Source organism: Lacerta agilis, chromosome 2 (genome assembly GCF_009819535.1).
Source record: "Lacerta agilis isolate rLacAgi1 chromosome 2, rLacAgi1.pri, whole genome shotgun sequence".
NCBI classification, from domain to species: Eukaryota; Metazoa; Chordata; class Lepidosauria; order Squamata; family Lacertidae; genus Lacerta; species Lacerta agilis.
In genome coordinates, this window is record NC_046313.1 from 85,121,830 (window position 1) to 85,140,891 (window position 19,062).

Below are 19,062 nucleotides of genomic sequence, written 5' to 3' on the forward strand. Positions count from 1 at the left end.
CCTGCCCTATACCGGTAGTTGAAATAAGGGTTATTTGAATGAACTTCCAATTATCAAAGCTGTAAAATGAAAAACAACTGGTAAGTTCAACGTAAATAGTTATTAGCTAGTGATTAAGAGCCAAGTTTGGCAATACAACTTACTATATAGCCATACACTATGACATCAACCCAAGGCAGTAACTCCCTGGATAAAGACACAGCACTGCTCTTGACCCAGTTTTCTGATATCCGAAAGCACTTGCTATTTGTATAGATGGGGCAACAGGTGCACATGCACATAGAAACTTCATTTTCTTGTTTGCCACTCTCTGCACAGTTTCTGAAAAAAACGAAACTGTAAGGAGTAGCACATTTTCAGACTAATTATAGTGTCAATTGCTACTTCTCATGGGGAATTTCAAACACACCTTCTGAAATAAGTGATTCAGACAAAAAGCTGCTTAAGATCATAAGCCCTGCTGGATCACACCAAAGGGCCACATACTCCTGCATCCTGTAGCCACAGTGGTCAACCAGATGCCTATGGCAGTGATTTTCAACCAGTGTTCCATGGCATCCTGGGGTACCCTGAATCATGGTCAGGGGTACCATGGGCAACACTGGCCTCTGTCCCTCTTTCCTTCCCTCCCTTCCTCTGATGCCCTATTGCATCTCTGCCTCCCAAAGGCTTGCACAGATGTTTGTGGCAGCAGCTCTGGCTACAAGCTCCCCAGGCAAATAGTGCCTCTGGGACTGGCCAGGGGGTGCTTCCCAGGCCCCTGTGGGGCAGTGTGAGAAGGTACTTCTCTTTGGGGCAGAGGAGCAGCTCAGATACCAGTGGTGGCAGCTGCAGCTGCCCAGAGGACTCCCAAGGAGAGGGTAGAAGAGAGGAGGCTGAGGGAACACTCCACAAGGGCGGGTGTTCAAAAGGGGGTGAGGGGCTGCCAGCTTTGCAGGCAAGGGGTGACATAACTGGGCTCCTGATCGTCACAAGGGTGCCACAGAAAGAATGTAGTTTGTCAAGGGAGCCGTGAACCCAAAAAGGTTGAAAACCTTTGGCCTATGGGAACCAGATGCATGCAGGGACATGGACATTCCCCACATGCTCCCTAGCAACTGAAATTGAGTGGGGTACCACCTCTGATACATGGCCATTGTAGCATGACAATAGTTACTGAGGACAAGACTATCAATGGCTATCTAAAACCCTTTTAAACCCAGCTTTATTCTTTGCATGTTGAATCCCATGTATATATGTGTGTGCATTTGGGATCAGTGACTGGTGGCTCACTATTCAAATCAGATCCCACCTGTTTTACTCCACTATCACCACCCCAGTCCAGGAGCAACGGCAGAGAATAATATGTCTCTAGCCAAGTACTTTGCAGTAATCCCTCATCTTGAAGCACATTTGACTTACACAATTTCAACAATATGCAGTTGAAGGCAGGCTGGTTCCAAGCAAGGCAGAGAGCTTAAAAGCTCTCTTCACTCCACATCGGCTTGGGGTTACAAGCTGTCTGCTGGGTATGTTCTCTCTTTTGCCCTCACCTGCTAGCCACGTAAAGGCTCCAAGGGTTTCACTATATATTATTTTTGTGTATATGTGTAACCCTTGTAAGTGTGCCTAGTGTCTAGTGTGCCATGTGCTCAGTTGAGGAACTGAGGTCATTCATTGCTTATCCTGAGCAATAAAACTGTTTACACTGGGAGAGCTCCACTTTCAGGAAACAATTCAGTTTTGTCAAAAAGTAGGGTTAATATTTACTCACTAGCTGAGAGTTTCAGTTAAAGGACTGACTAAGGTTCCTAGTGTCACCTGGTCTAAAGATTTTTTTAAAATTGATTTCAGCTTCACAGCCAAAGATTTAACAGAAGAGGGCATTAAAAAGAGAAAAGTCCAATGGCACACACAGAAGCTACCGGTACATGTAAAACGAAAGTGGCTTGCTATGTCAAGTCTGCAAACTGCAAAGAAAATTCAAGGTTCAGGAGCAAGTGTGTGCTATACTAGAGTATAGCATGGACAGATTGCCACCATTCCATACGTCTTCCATGGGTATGTTCCATGCTTTCTGTGTCCAGTTTTTCCATAGAAGTGTAAATGTTTCAGAACTGCACAGTACTCTTTGTAGTAGGTTTGTGTGTGTTTGTAGATGAGCCTTGCCCAAGACAGTGCCTTAAACTACTTCCAATTCAGTTATCATTATAAACTATATTTTGGTACATCTCAATTTAAGCCTTATCTATAGCACTTGGACAGCCTTTATCTATAGTAGGCATAGTGCAGTTTATTCTTCCTACCTACATCACCCCCTGGTGATTGCTGCTAATGGGACATGCGGTCAGTAGTTAAGGGTTGTGACCCCTCAGAGTTGTGCTACATAAATGTGTACATATTTAACTTCCTTCCATTTTTAAAGAGGTGATTACTAATACTGCCCCCCCCCAAAAAAAAATCCTATAGTGCTTTCATTGTCTACACTACTTGAATTTATTTTAATACTGGGTCAAGTCACTCTTAAACCATTCTATTCTTCATTTTCTTTAAATAGCTTAACTTGCTCCATTGGCAGAACATACTGTGAAGGTTGGTGTGGTTTAAAGATTGCCCGTTCCTCCTTGGGTGCTTTCCACCTCAGATGACACCTTTTGGCTCCAACTCACCCTTTGCATGGGTTCTCAACTATGTGTGCTAGGTAGGGCGGAATCATGTTTCATCTGCTGGCAAGTCTTTACAGCTTCCTTTGTTTTCTCTGGACTGCTTTAAAAGAAAGAAAGAAAGACAGAGAGAGCGCCTGTGTGTTAAGAGTCCACAGCTCACATGATGTCATCCTGGTTTTTTTCATGAACTAATGCCTTCCCTGTTTGGGGAGGAGCTGCTGAGTAATTAAATGATTCATTGGTTTCTGTATTAAGCCACCTTCCTTAAGACTGCATTTTACTGCATGCAGCGAGTGAGTGTAGAATAGCTTTCAGCAGAGCTATTGTAGGCATGTTGCTCCTTTGTTCAAGTCATGCACTGGGAACAGCTATTGCGGCTCAGAAAAGCCAAGGTAGGTTAGAGAAAGGGGGATCCTTTCTTTGCCGTTAAAAAGAAAAAAAAGATTGTAGTTAAGTTTTTATTGAGGGTTTACTTATTAAGAGTAGTCAATATGTTGAGAAAGTTATATGCTAATTTCATTTTCATGTGACTGTTCCCATTGTAGACATTTTTAAGGCTTGGCTACATACCAGTATATTTTCTTTGGAAGAGTTTCAGCATCTCTGGCTGCTATGGAGTTTTTGTGCTCTCAGTAAATTGATGTAGATTTCAGACTCGGGTGGGTACATGAGAACGAAGGTAAATCATCCTGGAAGTTTAGATACAGTCATGATATTGATACCTCCTAGTGTTGAATGAACCTTACTTCGGATGCTCACTTATTCAGCCATTTACACAAGCATACTCCTGTACTGGGGTGTGTGGCCCCCACATTCCAACTTTTTTTTTTTAATTATAGGCTGCTTTTCAAACAAAGTTTCACAAAGTGGTTTACAACAGTATATACCAACAGATTGGGATCCTGGGCCAGGAGCGTATGTGGAAAGGAAGCACGAACACACAGTCACAAAATAAGAGACTGAATTAAGTAAATAGGTTTATTTGCTATACATACTATTACTGTGCTTGCTGTGTGTGCTGGAAATATAGAGCTTTTGGAAGTATCACATTACTCTCTCTGTTGTACAGGATAATACATATGACCCAGCACAGTTAACTCCTTTGCTCTTCACTTTATTGAAGCTAGCATCTGGATGAAATTTCTTGACCTCATCCTTTTAAGTTTTCCAAAAACTGGAGAGGCTTGCTGGTATTCTTCTCACTGATTTAGAGGTTTCACCTGAATATTGAAGAATAATACCTAAAGAAACAAGATAATCATAATAATAATAAGTATATTTTTGCTTCATAAATGAAGCAAAGTGCATTTTGAGTGGAGGCTGCATGGTATTAAAGCAGTTTGTAATGTTCACTTTCTTATTCTTTCCCCAGATCGAGCGATTAGATGTAAGCAGTCTAGCACAAACATCCAGTGCAGTGGCCTCAAGCACAGAGTGCAGCATCAACGCAGATTCCATTGATGGAACGCCAGATCCTCAGCGCACAAAAGTGGCCATCACCCACCTTCAGCAAAAAATACTGAAGCTGACTGAGCAGATCAAAATAGAGCAAACAGCTCGGGATGACAATGTGGCAGAATACCTAAAACTGGCCAATAATGCAGACAAGCAGCAGAGTGCCCGCATCAAGCAGGTATTTGAAAAGAAGAACCAGAAGTCAGCCCAGACAATCCTCCAGTTGCAGAAGAAGCTAGAGCACTACCATCGGAAGCTGCGAGAGATCGAGCAGAATGGTATCCCTCGACAGCCCAAAGATGTATTGAGGGATATGCACCAGGGGCTGAAAGATGTGGGAGCAAAGGTCACTGGCTTCAGCGAAGGAGTGGTAGACAGTGTTAAAGGTGGACTTTCCAGTTTCTCCCAAGCAACCCATTCGGCAGCAGGAGCTGTCGTCTCCAAACCCCGGGAGATTGCCTCACTCATTAGGAACAGGTTTGGGAGTGCAGACAATATTGCTAATCTGAAGGACTCCTTGGAAGAAGGTCAAGAAGATGGGACTGGGGGGAAAACTCTAGGTGTTCATAATTTTCAGTCAAGCCCAAAATATGGCAGCGAGGACGATTGCTCCAGTGCCACATCAGGCTCTGTGGGGGCCAACAGCACCACAGGGATCCCTGTGGGAGCACCAAGCTCCAAAACGAACACTCTGGATATGCAGAGCTCAGGGTTTGATGCAATACTGCATGAGATTCAAGAAATCAGAGAGATGCAAGGACGACTGGAGGAATCTTTTGAGAACCTTAAGGTTCACTATCAGAGGGATTATTCCTTGATAATGCAGGCTCTGCAGGAAGAAAGATACCGGTGAGAATTTCAGTCTAACCTTTCACTGATACTACTGATGTTAAGGCACACCTAGATGCATGCATTCATTCAGCGCTAACAATCTCACAAGTATCAGGCACCATCCGTAATATATACATACACAATTGTCCCCTTCTACATGTGCAGGTTTCTTCTTCCAGACCTTCACCTCTTTCAGCTTGCTACTTTTCACAGCACATGCATTCTGAGTGTCTGTCCCAGTTTTGGAAACCAAAGTACCCCTACACTACAGTTCCCTGCCCATCCCAAAATCTTCATCCATCAGGATGAGGGATTTTTGAGCACAACCTTTTCCGATGATCTACATAGAGGGAGAGGGTGGAAGGAGCAAGAATGTTCTATGGCTGGGGGGGGGGGGGAATTAAAGGCCAAAGCTTTACTCTGCAAAACCCGGAAATAACCTGTTCCGTTACTTCCGGGTTTGGCGCGGTGCACAACCCGAAATCGCACAACCTGAAGCAGCCATAACCTGAGGTATGACTGTATTTGTAACTTTGAGGTTATTTCTGCTTCATTGGGTTTAAGGATAGTGTTAAAATATCACTATCCTTAAGCAATCAAGATAGAGATGTTCAACTGATTGCAAAATAACAGCCTTGTCCCAAGAGTTCTTCCTCATCACCCTTCTGTATCACATGAAACTAGCTTTTAGACATCTTGGTATACACTCATTAGGCCATTGTTACCTGTTCCCAGAAGTGGCTCATAGGATCTCAAGTCTTTCCTAATCCTGCTACTTAAGGTGATTTTAACTAGTATTGCTACTAATTAAAGCCACAGTTTCCTGCATGCAATCTGTGTTCTCTTCCACTAGCTGTGGCCTTTTCCTAGATCAGTTTTTTCAGATGTTACTATGACTAGACTCTTTTTTCCCCTAGGGTGAAGTAATGTATTCATGATTTTTAAACACTCACATTGCATTTGGTTGTTGTAAGGTACATCTACACCAAATTTATTAAACTGGTTTAAGCACCATAGCCCCCAACTACGAAACCTTGAAAATTGTAATTTTCTAATGCCGAGAATGCTGCAAGATCTCCAACCCCTCTCTGCTATTCTTTATGTTATTATGTGTTAAACTAGTTCCGTTTTTAGTTGATATCTGTAGCATTAAGCTGCAAGGAGGAAAAAAGTACACTTGTCAAATATATGTTGCCTCCTATGCGCCATAAAATGGTAAGGACCTAGGCTTACTGGTAGAGCACCTCTTTTACATGCAGAAGTTCCCAGCTTCAGCCCCCAGCATCTCGGGATATGACTGGGAGAGACCCCAGTCTGACCCACTGCCAGTCAATACTGAGCTAGATAGTCTGACTCTGTATAAGGCAACTTCCTATGTCAGTCACATGTCTGAGTTCTCTGTGTGTGCAGAGCCCCTCGGTCAGGAAGATTCTATAGCTAGACACAGAGTTTTGGCAGATGCCTGGCTGCCACCCTCTACTCTGTTTATAAGGAAAAGTTGCTTATATAAATAGTTATGTTTCCTAACGGAAAGGAGGTTAATTTCATTCCTTTACTATAAAGCTAAAATCATGCTGTCTTCCCTCTCCCTCCTTCCCCTCAGTAGTGTGGAAGTTCCCTTTCTGGCAGCTTTTGTAGCTCTTACTGCCATTATAGCACTGAAGATAAAACAAAGAGCATTGCGTCAAAAGATTTATTCGTTAACTCTCATTGCCCTTTTTACTGTGTAAGGTTCCATGCTGAGGGATTAGTAAAATCCACTTTAAGACACCTGAAAGATGGGGCTCTCCCTTGCCCTCGGTGATAACTGATGCCAAGAAAGTATATGGTAGTTTGCTGAAGGCCATAGGTAGAACCAGTATGGGAGTTCAAGGCAGGCATTTCTCCATTCTTGTGGTTAAAAATGACCCCAGCATGAAAGTCAGAGGGTTACACCAAAGGGTTCAGTTTCCTGTACCAAATTTTATTTCTCTAATGCAGCGGTAGCCAGTGTGGTAACCTTCATAGATGGTTGGACTGCAGTTTCCTGGCCGTTGGTCATGCTAGCTGGGGCTGATGGGAATTAGAGTCCTGTGATCTCTAGGGGACACCGTGTTAGTGATTCCTGCTCTAATTAGAGTAGTTGGCATTGCATCTAATTTGTTTGTCATTCCCTGTTTGTCCAGCCTGCCTTCTTGCTGATGGCATTGTAGTTGCCTTTGTTTGCTGAAACTTGGTGCTGCTAGAGCCGTCTCATCTTCTGATTCCCCCCTCCCATTCCACCCACCCAGCATTTTTTGATGACAGTATGATTTCTGCAACTCACTTCTGCCCTGTGCTGTAGTGTCAGAAGTTATCAGAAGCCTTGGCAGAAGCTGTGCCTCCTGTCCATTGGGCAGTTGATGTGGCCTCATAGTCCAGACTGATTAGCCACTCCTTTTACTTCCCTCTTTGGTAATCCAGCTCTGTCTGTTTTTTTTTGCAATTGATCCTTTATCAGCGAGACCAAACTCCAAAATAGCCTGTTGCTTAATAGCTTTCAGAATATAGCTGATGTTTACTTGATAAAACAGGACTTTATGTGCTATCATCAGTTTCTACCGAGTCTCTCTTGTTACAGTTTATGCCTGAAGCTTTCTTTACAGAGCGAAAAATGACTTTAGGTAGCTTAGATGCACTCGGTTCACTCACAGACTGCCAGTCTTCATGGGATCATCTGAGAAGCTCAATTAGTGTGTTGTGCTGCATTTGTATTTCAGTTTTTACAAGTTTAATCCCTTTGATCCCCATTCTGTTGCTGTTTAATTCTTGTCTACCAAGATAGCCTTGAGACCAGTCATTTAGTGCTTTGCTGGCTTGTAATATGCAGAACTTTGTTTTGGAGACTTCTCTTATAGTCTCAATTTAAAATCATGATGTAAAAAGGGATGCACATTATATGGAGCTTTAGAACAGTGGGTACTTATGCTTACCACAAAATCTACAGGCACATCCTGTACCACACACACACACACACACACACACACACATATATATATATACATACACAAAGGTGTGCATTTGCTACTTCAAAACAGAAGGTGTCTAGCTCAATCAGTAAGAGCATGAGACTCTTAATCTCAGGGTCATGGGTTCGAGCCACAAGTTGAGCAAAATGATTCCTGTTTTACAGGGGGGGTTGGACTAGATGACCCTCGTGGTCCCTTCCAACTCCACATTCTACAATTCAAGTGAAATGCTGAGTTTGATACCTCTTACTGCTAGATCAAAACAAGCAGCTTTAAAAAATTGTTTTGGCACATTCCAATCAATTTATGTCTTGGCTGTCCTATAGATGTTAAAGCAGTGGTGCAGGAGCTTCCCATAGCAGTGCTGTGACATCTAAAGGGAGCATTGGATGTCTCATCATTAAAGATAAAATTGGGCACCCTTTCAGAGGCAGCAAGTCGTCTTTGCACTGCAGCAAATTAAAATTGCCCTCAAGTATTAAATCATGGGCAAATATCTACGTATGCTGTGGAACCCAGGCAGTAAGCACCCAGAGTACTGCAAAAATGACAGTTAAAATTCAGAATGTTAAGGGAGTTGCAGCACATGCATTACCTACTCAGCAGTAAGCCCCATTGAGCTCAAAAGAACTTAAATGTGTATGGGATTGCAGCTCTGAATAACATTACAGTGCTCAGAACATATACCTTCAGTTTCTTTATTTAATGAATAGATATTGCCCTTCAACAGGTATATCCAAGGCAGAAAAAACAAATATATTATCAAACAATCAATACAAGAGAAGGATTAAAGTATCTCAGCAAATTCAAAGCATGGGAAAATAAAATGGGCTGTAACTGGCACCAAAAAGACATTAATGCAGGCCCCAGGCAAGCTTCTTAGGAAGAAAATTCCCTGAGTGAGGCACTACAAATAAAGGAATGTTTTGATAGCATGGTAGCATGCTACATATTTGGTATTATTCTTTGCCCTCTGATACAAAAGGCCTTGGAGAGAGCCGAAAATTGCAGGAAATAAAAAAAATGTCATATTGGCATTTATAACTGATCCCTTTGGTACTTGGACTGCAGTGTTTCCAAAAACACAATAATCTCATAATATAGGACACAATAAACCCAAAATATCACTATATATTAGTAAGCTTCAGTGCCTGCATGCTCGTAAGGGTGCTGTAGGGTCATTGAGCGTTTCAACTCAAGGTAGAGGCTTGCTGTCTTTACAGAAAAATACTGACAGGTTGGACTAACCCCTGTCTTTTCTGCAAATACCTCCCCAAATCTCCCTAATGAAGATTGTACATGTGCCCATTTCTCTGCTGTTGAAGAATATCACTAGTAGGAGAAGGTAACAATGTGGTTTAATTGGCAAAAGGCAGGCAAGCATGGCTAGTTTCTGTCCAGAAGACATTTCTGAACAGAAGACATTTCTGGGCAGGAAAAGAGTAAGGAGGCTCTGCCACATCCAGAGATTACAAGGTGCCAGCCTCCTTAAGGTTGTCTTGCAAGCTATGGTGGGAAGATGGACTCTGTGCCAAATTTTGTTTTTTAGTGTCATTTTGTCTGATCCAGATTTTCCTTCTATCCTTTATACTCGCTTGCTCTGTGAAAACACCTGTGATGCACAGACGTTAAGCAAAATCATCCTTCCTTTGTCCTGAAGCTATCACCCAGAGAGTTAATTGAGGTGGGAGATACTTGGCTTGGAAAGAGTGTGGTTTTTTTGTTTGTTTTTTTGTATGCTTCACCCAATCCAAATTCTGCCCCTGGACCCTCTGAATGTTTCAAGGATGTTGAGCAGAATCAACCTTTCTCCACTGCCAAGGCAATATGGCAGAGTGTTCCCTTGTAAGCCAGTGAATATGTTCTCCAGTGAAAACTACATATAAAACTACTCAACCTTTTGGGATCCACTTGTCAACTAATGCTCCCTTTTAAGTACTATTCCCTCCCTCAACCCCCTTTATAATTTCAAATATAAGAATATCACACCAGTTGCTAACTCTGGACATGTATTTTTTACCTCCATTTTAGTATACATACCTAGGCAGCATGTATTTGCATAGAGGGGAGGGGCTTTCTCTTAAAGGGGCAGCATAACAGCAACAGTGTGCTGTCATGAAGAAGAAACCAGCCCCAGAAACAAGAAAAGGCCCTTGTCATGCAAACATGTTTGGACACCTCTGTGGCCCTTCCTACAATTTGAGATGCCCTTATTTGAGTTCATTATACTGGGTGCCTTTAGGTTTATGCTTAGAAGGCTATAGAAAGCCCACCGATATATGCTGTAACGTTGGTGTGATTCGTGGCCCACAGGCTGTCCATAATGTTTTGTATAATGTTTTGCAGCAGCCTCAAAACAATCACGAAGGGCAGACTTCTCTAGAATCTGATTAGAGTTTAAGAATGTTAAATAGCCCTGTCAGAGCAAGAGTACAGTTGATGAGGCAACCCAGGGTTCCTTTTGAATGTACATTATTATAGTTGTGCAAGGTTACCTAGTTATGCTTTTCCCACGTGTCATTATGCTCACGTGCGGCATGTGAACAGCAGTAAATTTAAAGCCTGATGTGGAACTACAGAAAGAAAATCGAAACCCTTGAATTCCAGGATACACTTTCCTATATTTAATTTGTTTTGAAATTTAAACCCTGCTTTTCTTTATAAGTTTAAAGCTGCATTTTAAAAAGTCCATAAAACATGCAGAATCTACAGGACTTTCAAATGAGGTAGATTTAGCTGCTTAGCAGTGAAAATCTCAGTTTTACTGTCTTAGAGCACTTTAAGACCTACAGGAGTGTGGGAATATGTATTGAGTTTCCTGCCATCACATTGAATCCACCAGTCTTTGGTAATATGGCGCCCTGAGCGAGGCCTAAATTTTGCACCCCCTCAGCTCAGTGCCCTGTTTGGGGGAACCGCCTGCACCGCCCTAAATCCAGCACTGCCACCAACTCTGATTTTCAAAATGGTTGGTCGTCTCTTTGAGCCTGAGTTTGCAAAGAAATGTAAGATAGATACTTTAAAAATATGTTTGATGGCCATATTTCTCTGTTCTAGATGTGAACGGCTAGAAGAGCAGCTGAATGACCTGACTGAGCTCCACCAGAACGAGATCCTTAATTTAAAGCAGGAATTGGCCAGCATGGAGGAAAAAATAGCTTATCAGTCTTATGAACGAGCCAGAGACATCCAGGTTGGTGAAAGTGACAAGCAAATTGAAAATGGTCAACTGGTTATATTTTTTCTTAACTATTGAGCTGGTTCAGTTTCCGCTTTAATTTCCATTAATGGTGGAATCAGATTTTGTGCCCTGTATTCTGAATTACATTTATCTCATTGTTTTTACTGCAGTTTTTATTGCAGGAGTCTTTGTTAACAGGAGCCAGTTAACCATCTGCAGTAATCTTAACAAATTTCTGGTAAAAATGAATTTCCCACCCATCATATAATAAGACTTTCTCCTTCTCAAAATTTCAAATGAGAGTTTGCCTCCATATTTGAGGGAAGCTATAATAAAGTTTTTCCATGTGTGTTTGGGCCAAAATGCTGCACTGTGAAGCATAAGAGGTTTTTTATAGTATTTTTCCCAGTTAGCTGATGGCAGGATGTGTCTGTCACTAATTTGAATCCTATCTGTACAAATGTTGAATTAAAAACAGTAGCTGGCTTTGTATATCCTCTCAGGCCTTTCAGGAAGCAACCTATTCTGTTTTTCTTTCCCAAATAAGGATGTGTTTTAAGGGGAAAGTTTTTGGTCTGGGTATATCAAGTATTTGAAATTCAGAAGTCTGAAAAGTTGAACTTGGAGAGTTGCAGCTGCAGAATAAACACCAAGTACCCAAGCCATTGCCTGACCACAGTGAAATGCTTTATTACTTGTTTCACATTCACCCAAGTTATAAAGCCAAAGTAATCCCTTACAGGGTTGTTGTTGTTATTCCAGCTGAGGGAAACAGTGTTCAAAATTCTGCCACATAAACTGTCCAGATGTGTAGGTTTGGGTTGTTGATTTTAAATTAGAGAGGTGCATTCAGCCCCTTCTGGTTCACTGGTAATTAGAATAGTAATAAAAATGGTAATAATAATCACCATAATTAACAATTTTCACCAGCTGTAGTGTTGCTACTTCAGCATAAATTAAACATCAGTGTCTGGAGCACTTATATTATAAACTGCCACCATTGTTGGTGAGGGGTATGAGACACAAGTATTCATGCTGGGATGTGGGGGGGGGGTGTTCAGGCAGGTAGCTGAAATTGAGCTGGGAACTAGCATTAGTCTACCTTTCCTGAAGAGCTATGTCTCTTCATTCAATCCAAAAGTTGCACTGTTTATAACAGTGGCCTGTGATATGAAAGCATGAAATGGTAAACACTTAGGATTCGCTGTCATCTACTGTTGCTGAGGCTGAATCTATCATGCTGCTAAGGCTTGTGAAAGTACTGTTGTAAATGCAATAAGCAACTTGCATGGTGGTTGGATCTGCTTGTTTGCATTGTGAAGCACCTGTATGCACTCTGCAGCACGAAGGGAATTTTTGCTACAGGACATGAATCCAACAAGTGTTACTCATATCCTGTGCAGTGTGAGTAAGGCTGCAGGAATGCCTGAGGTATTGAGCTCCCAAACTTTATTTAGACTGAGGATATGCAAAACCAGTTATTCATCCATGTCCTTGGCACCTGATCCCACTGTCAGCAGACTGGCATGATTCCAACCAAATGTGTCCAGGAACCCACTGCGGTCTTTGATCCATTTGAGTAGGAAGAAATACAGAACAAGGCCAGCCTCTCTCCCTTCCCCATTTTTGGATGAAACCAACATGTATACCATATGCATGATATAAGGTGTTGTGCAGTTACTGATCCATTCTCTTACTCTCAACAGGAGGCATTGGAGGCGTGTCAAACCAGAATCTCAAAGATGGAACTGCAGCAGCAACATCAGCAAGTTGTCCAGTTGGAAGGTCTTGAAAATGCCACTGCCAGAAACCTCCTGGGCAAACTAATTAACATCCTCTTGGCTGTCATGGCCGTTCTGTTGGTCTTTGTCTCCACCGTGGCCAACTGTGTTGTCCCCCTCATGAAAACTCGCAGCAGGACGTTCAGCACTTTATTTATAGTGGTCTTCGTTGCCTTTTTGTGGAAGCACTGGGACGCCATCACTGGCTACTTGGAACGGTTCTTTTCGCCCCCTAGATGATGTCGAGAAGAGCTGGCTGTTGCCCTACCCACTCCGGTTTGCTCTGGCAAGTGAGCATGGCAAAGCTTAATCAGCCACTCCTTCCTCTGCTGAAGTTTTAAAGTGTCAGAGTGTGAATTTGTTTACAGTTTAAATAACATTTTCTCTCTATGAGACACATTGGCAATAGTATTTTTTAGATTTTATTCAAGAGCTCTTTTTGGCAAAAAAAAAAAAAAAAATCCTGGATACTTTTTATGTAGCATGGTTTCTCTTTGGATGCAAATCTTTAAGTTTCCTTAAGTGTACAAAAATAAAACACCAATTTGGAGCACACCAATGGGCAATTTAAATTATGGTGAACTACTGTACTAAACCTGTTGGGGGAGAGAAGAAGACAGTTACATAAAGCGTAATAAAGATTAATCTAGTGCACAGTGACACCGTGACGATCCCATAATGCTACTGTGAAACCTGACCACATTCCATGTCCGAATGTATAGCTTCAGGGTGGCTTTCTCTAATGGAAGACCAGTGCAATGCATGGAAGTCCCTGGATCCGTTGCTGGGTTGGCCTCTTCTGCTAACCACCCTCTTTCTGCAAGGCCTATTAAACTTTTTGGCTAGCTATATGAAGTGGATGAGTTATGCCAGACATAGTTACTGCACAGTTGTACTACAGTATTTTGAAGTAGCCCTTTAAATACTTTAAGCAAATGCCCTTGGTCGCACTTTTACGGTTTTTTAATATATGTATAGTCACAGATTTAAAAATCCGAATGGCATACTTGAAGAGTGTAATACTCAAACTCTCAGTGCTTCCTTATTGTTTCTAATAGGATTTTATATTATTCTTATTGGGGGTTGTTTTTGAACTTAGTGGTGGGCAGGATCATCATCTCTCTCTCTTTTTGTTTTCCTTTAAAATAAAGAAGTGATGTTCTGAAATGAAGAAATGTGTGAATAAATGTGAGCTGTCTTATCCTGAAACAGTTTGGGAGAAGGCAGAAAACAGCTTTCAGTGCATCTTGAGTGCAGACCTATTCAGGTGTGATTTGTATTCTCCCTTACTTGCTGATGCAGCATCACAAAGATTGCTCTCTCTCCTCCTCTTAATTCTTCACATAGTGTATTTTTCTTTTAAAGGTGGGGCGGGCAGGTCTGTTACATACAGAGAACTGAATATTTTCCAGAGAGTAAAGAAATCCTTGTCTGAGAGATGAAAACTAACTTTTGAAACAGCCAAGTGAGTGGGCTGAAGTTCCGCTCTGAAAATAAAATTGGTACTTGGAAGTCGTAATCTCACTGATAGTCCATGGGTTTTATAATTTCAGTTTAGATTCCTGCATACCAAAGCTGGGCTTGTGGCCAAATAGCCTACATCCAGTCAACTTCAGGTCTGTTCTGAAAGTTGCCCTGTATCTTTAAGGGAAGGGTAAACGCTTAAGGAAACATCGGATCAAAAGGCCAATCCCTTAGATATTCCCAGATTTAATTTACTGTTCAAATAAACCCCTGATAATGGAAACCAAAGTTATCCTGTTAGCAAGCTGACAGTGTTCACTGTTGGTGTTTTTGTGTGTGTGTTTAGAGCCCTTCTGTACATCTTGTTCTCATATAGTATGTGATGGAGAGAGTTTCCTTCCCTCTATAAGTAATAATACTTTGTACAGCTTTACTGACTGATGGTTGTATATTACCAAGAAATGGGGGGGGGGGGAGAGTGTAACTGTCAGTGGCTTGTGCTGGTTCATTCTCCACCCACATTTATATTGACTGTCAAGATGATGCCCCAGAGGGAGAGAGAGAGAGTATGTTGTCCTGGACAAGACACGCAGTTAGGGGAGAAATGTCATAAGAAATGACCGCTTGTTCCTCTGCTTTCCTTTTTGGAAACATATGAACTGGGACTGGAACAAGACTGTGACGTGTTTCTTTCAGGAGCCTTTTTCTTTATTACACTGGCCAATAGGGTTTATATCTCTGGAATTCAGATTCATTCTTAATTCTGGCTCACTATCTTCATTGTGAAACAAGTTTGTTGTTTTTTAAAAGTCTATTTTACATTGTTGGAATTCAGTAATTTATTGTAACGTACCCTTGGTCAGTATCGCATCTTAAAAAATTAACAATGCCCAAGTGACCTAAAATAATGTGGAATAGGAAGTCCAGGAACTCTTGCTATTAGGGCTTTGTCCTCTAGCACTGCGTAACCATTTCCCTTGCTTTCCTGAATGGGACTTGATTTCTGATTGCTATCTTCCAGCAGCGAGAAACCTTCCCTCTGCCCTAGTCATGGTTCAAGAGATTCAGCATATCACTTTTCAGATTCATGGCTCTTTATATACTCAGGTTCCTCAATCTAATAACATTACGCCTCATTGTCACTGAGCAAATATCTGCTTGTCCTTCTAAGGAATTGCCAGTTTCAACAGACTCAAGCCAAAAAATAAATAAACATTCCCGTTTCCCTAGACTTGCAGTTACAGAATGAATTTGTTAGTATTCCCATTCCCATTTATCTTGATCTGCCATGACAAGAATCTCTCTTAGGTTTATGCCCACTTTACCTGATATAGCATCTGACTCTCCACCATTTCTCAATTTTCATGGTATTTCATTAAAAAAAAACATACTAAAGGAAGCAACAAGGGCAGGCTTTGGTCTGCGCTCTGCAGTGCTTGAAATGAAACCTCTTCCAGGAACTCGTATCCTGGCATCTCCTTCAGATTTTTGATGGTACTTTGAATTCACTGTAGATTTGTTTAGCCCAGGATACAAACCAATACAAAGTGGATGATGAATGAGCACTTTGTTGCTCATTACTCATTAAAGTCTAAAAGGAGGGGGTGGCGCTTAATTCCATCCCCTGTAAAAATGCATTTATGGTTTCTGAATTCTGAGTGTACAATAAACAAAGTGTCCTGTTTACCAGAAGGAAAGTGATTGATAGAACCCCTGATCTCCAGGACTGTTCTGTGAAGGTCTTTTGGCTTACAGTTATAAGTGATTCTCAATACCATCATATTTCCGAAAGATTGCCAAAAGTGCTTTGTGTTGTTGAATCCTATCTGTCAACTCTCCTAACCTGACTCCTGTCTTGTCATTTTGCCATTTTTAGTTTTATTTTATTTTGGTTAGCAGATCATACATTTTCTCCCTACTGTTGGTCTGAAGGGCTGTGGCTGCATCGAATTGTTTAACAGATGTTAATTATTTCAGAAATGTGAACTAGCTTTAAAACTCCCATCCCATTTGCAAGTGCTGTGTTCTTTTTCTTGAAGGTGAAGCATTCCTGGATGACTTGTTTAAAGGCAGTGTCTGCCAGTGAATGAGTGTGTGTGTGTGTGTGTGTGTGTGTGTGTAACATTACTCTTACTATTGCTCTTTTTACTGCTGTGGACCTCCTTGAGTTAAGGAATTATTTTTCCATATAATTTCTTATTTGGAAAGGGTGAAGTATTTAATATATTAATCACATATCAGCTGATCACAAAAAGGAATAAATGTAGCAGACTGCCTTGAAGGAAAGATAAGTGATATTTTAAAGTGCTTACCATGCTTCATGAAACATTTTTGGTCCTACTCAAGAGTAGATCCACTGAAATTCATGGGCATAAATTAGCCATGCCTGTAAATTTCCGTGGCTGTGCTCTGATTACAACATGGTTGGAAAGAACCCTATTTGCCTTTTTTTCTTTTCTTTTTTTACTAAAGTGAAAAGTTAACCATGTTTTGATTTTCTTTCGTACCTCCCACCATTGCATATGATGCCTCATATGTTCTGAGCGTATCCTCAAGTGATAACATTGTGTTCACAGTGATTACTTAATTAGTTTATTCCAACTTTGTGGACACCTAAAAACCTGATGTTGTTGAGGAGTTCTGTAGGTTCGTGCATTGGCCCGCTGGGTCATGATCTTTCTTCTACAGGGGGTGGGGGTAGGACTGTAAGAAATGAAAGCTGCAAGCAGTAGAAACCAAGAAGCCAGCTCCTGGCGGAGGGAGGGAGGCAGGTGTTTTGCCCTCGTTGGATTGCTTGCCAGTTTCTAAGAGAATTCTGAATGTGGCTAAAAGAGGTCTGTGTGTTTGTATTGTGTATGCCAGGTGGTATCGTGCATCAGTAGGCAACTGACATAGCTGCAAGTGTGGTTTTTTTAAGAAGTATAAAGCTAAAAACTCACTTGCACAGGAGGAAGAGTTACAGAAATGACACTTGTGAACGTAACACTGTAGTTTATAGGTATTTTAAGCTGCTAATTGTTGAGAGGGATTGACATTTGTCTTGTCTGATCGTCACAGGCTTGTCTGTGGCTTACACTGTATATAAAATTAAATAAAGACCTCAGATATTAAGTGCTGTGTGACTTCAGTGTTTCTAAAGGTTGTCTAGGGAGAGGTTGGGCGGGGAACCAGCGGTGTGGATAATGGTGTGACGATATTCGAGCTATCAACCGCTGTTTTGGTCCTGTGAGGGAAAGGAATATCCAACCCGGAAATGGGGGAGGGAGCCGAAGTAGCATGGAGAATAGTTGATTTTTTTCCCCCAAAGTTTATGTGTGGCTGCTGTATAGTGAGTCAAAATTGGTCCATCTAGTTCAGTACCGTCTGCTCCAACTGACAGAGGCTCTCCAAAGTCTTAAGCAGTGGTCTTTTTCCCAGCCCAGCTGCCTAAAAACCTGTCAATGGAGATGCCAGGAATTCTAGCTGAGACCTACTGTATACAAAGCAATGTGTTCTGTGCTCCCCCAGCAGTGGGTTTCAAACTTCGCACCTTCCAGGAACCCTAACCACACTCATCTGTCTGCCAATAAACTTCTTCAGATTATATTCCAAGTGGTGTTTTTTTTAAAGATGCATGCTCCACTCACATGAAGCCCTGTTGATGGCCATCTGCTGTGCTGTGCACAAACCCAAAAGTCCTGTGGCCATACAAATGCTCCAGGGCACAGTTTGAAAACCCCTGGACTGGTAAAGGATAAGTGGCACAAAGTTTTCCAGTGTGGTCATTTTCACACAGCCTTTTCCAACACTCTTTGCAATAGACATTGGAGGGCTGGGTAGCATAGCTGTCAACTTTTCCCTTTTCTTGCGAGGAATCCTATTCAGAATAAGGGAATTTCCCTTTAAAAAAGGAAAAAGTTGACAGCTATGCTGGGTAGGCAATGAAGCGACCAAATGATCGCGACTTGGAGGGAAGGAACTCAAAGCTGCATTCATTCAGCTCAGACTTGGTGCCTTAAGATGTGGGGATCCTAAGATGGTGGTGATCAGCTGCATCTCTGGGGTTCGGCAACAGTCTCCTTGCCCACAGAAGAGCTTCAAGAGGACCGTGGGTTAACTCGGACAAACTAATGTCAGCCTACACCATGTCTCGGGGTAATTTTAAGGCTGAAATCTACTTGGTGATCCACAGGGGGGTTTTATCTAGGGAAGACTTGCCAATACAGTGCCTGCTACCTTCTATGTTTATCACACAAGATCCGTGCAACACTGGCTGATTGGGCGGGGAGCATTTTCCACCCTAGATTTGGCATACTTCAGGACCTGCCATATTTGTCGTCTTTCCTCTTTATCTCCCTTTATCTCTCTCCTGGCTGTAGCCAAGAGAAAAGAGACACATGAGATGGAACCTCGGAGTTAGAGCTGCTCTCAAGTGACAAGAAGTGCTAATTTAGGATTCAAAATCAAATTATGATTGATTATAATAGGAATTGCAGAGAAAGCATGTTTTGGCAAAATGATTGCATCAGGACACAGCCCCACCACATATGGATCTGGTATCCCAGAACATTGCATCCTCTCCAGCAACTTGGGGAAAGCTTATGATTCATATGCGGAAGCTGCAGCGGGGTCTACTGCCACTTAAACATAATTTTCAAAGTATTTTCTTGCTCTTCCTTGTATCCTCTTGGATAACCAGGTGATGGTGGGAACAGTGGCAGGGCAGGGTGGCACTTACT

The 19,062-nt window shown here is 41.9% G+C and overlaps 1 protein-coding gene across 8 annotated transcripts in view; it reads left to right on the forward strand.

Moving 5' to 3' along the window:
• Positions 1–13,435, forward strand: part of TMCC1 (transmembrane and coiled-coil domain family 1) — a 106,458-nt gene extending 93,023 nt beyond the window's left edge. For 7 of the 8 annotated variants that reach the window (XM_033141122.1, XM_033141121.1, XM_033141123.1 and 4 more), the window contains 3 exons: positions 4,018–4,949; positions 10,976–11,111; positions 12,806–13,435. In XM_033141122.1, the coding sequence (XP_032997013.1) occupies positions 4,018–4,949; positions 10,976–11,111; positions 12,806–13,120 (1,383 nt within the window). In that variant the 3' untranslated portion in view covers positions 13,121–13,435. Of the gene's footprint in view, positions 1–2,912; positions 3,038–4,017; positions 4,950–10,975; positions 11,112–12,805 lie in introns of those variants that run through there. The other variant, XM_033141126.1, reaches the window with a different exon arrangement.
• The last annotated feature ends 5,627 nt before the right edge of the window (positions 13,436–19,062 follow it).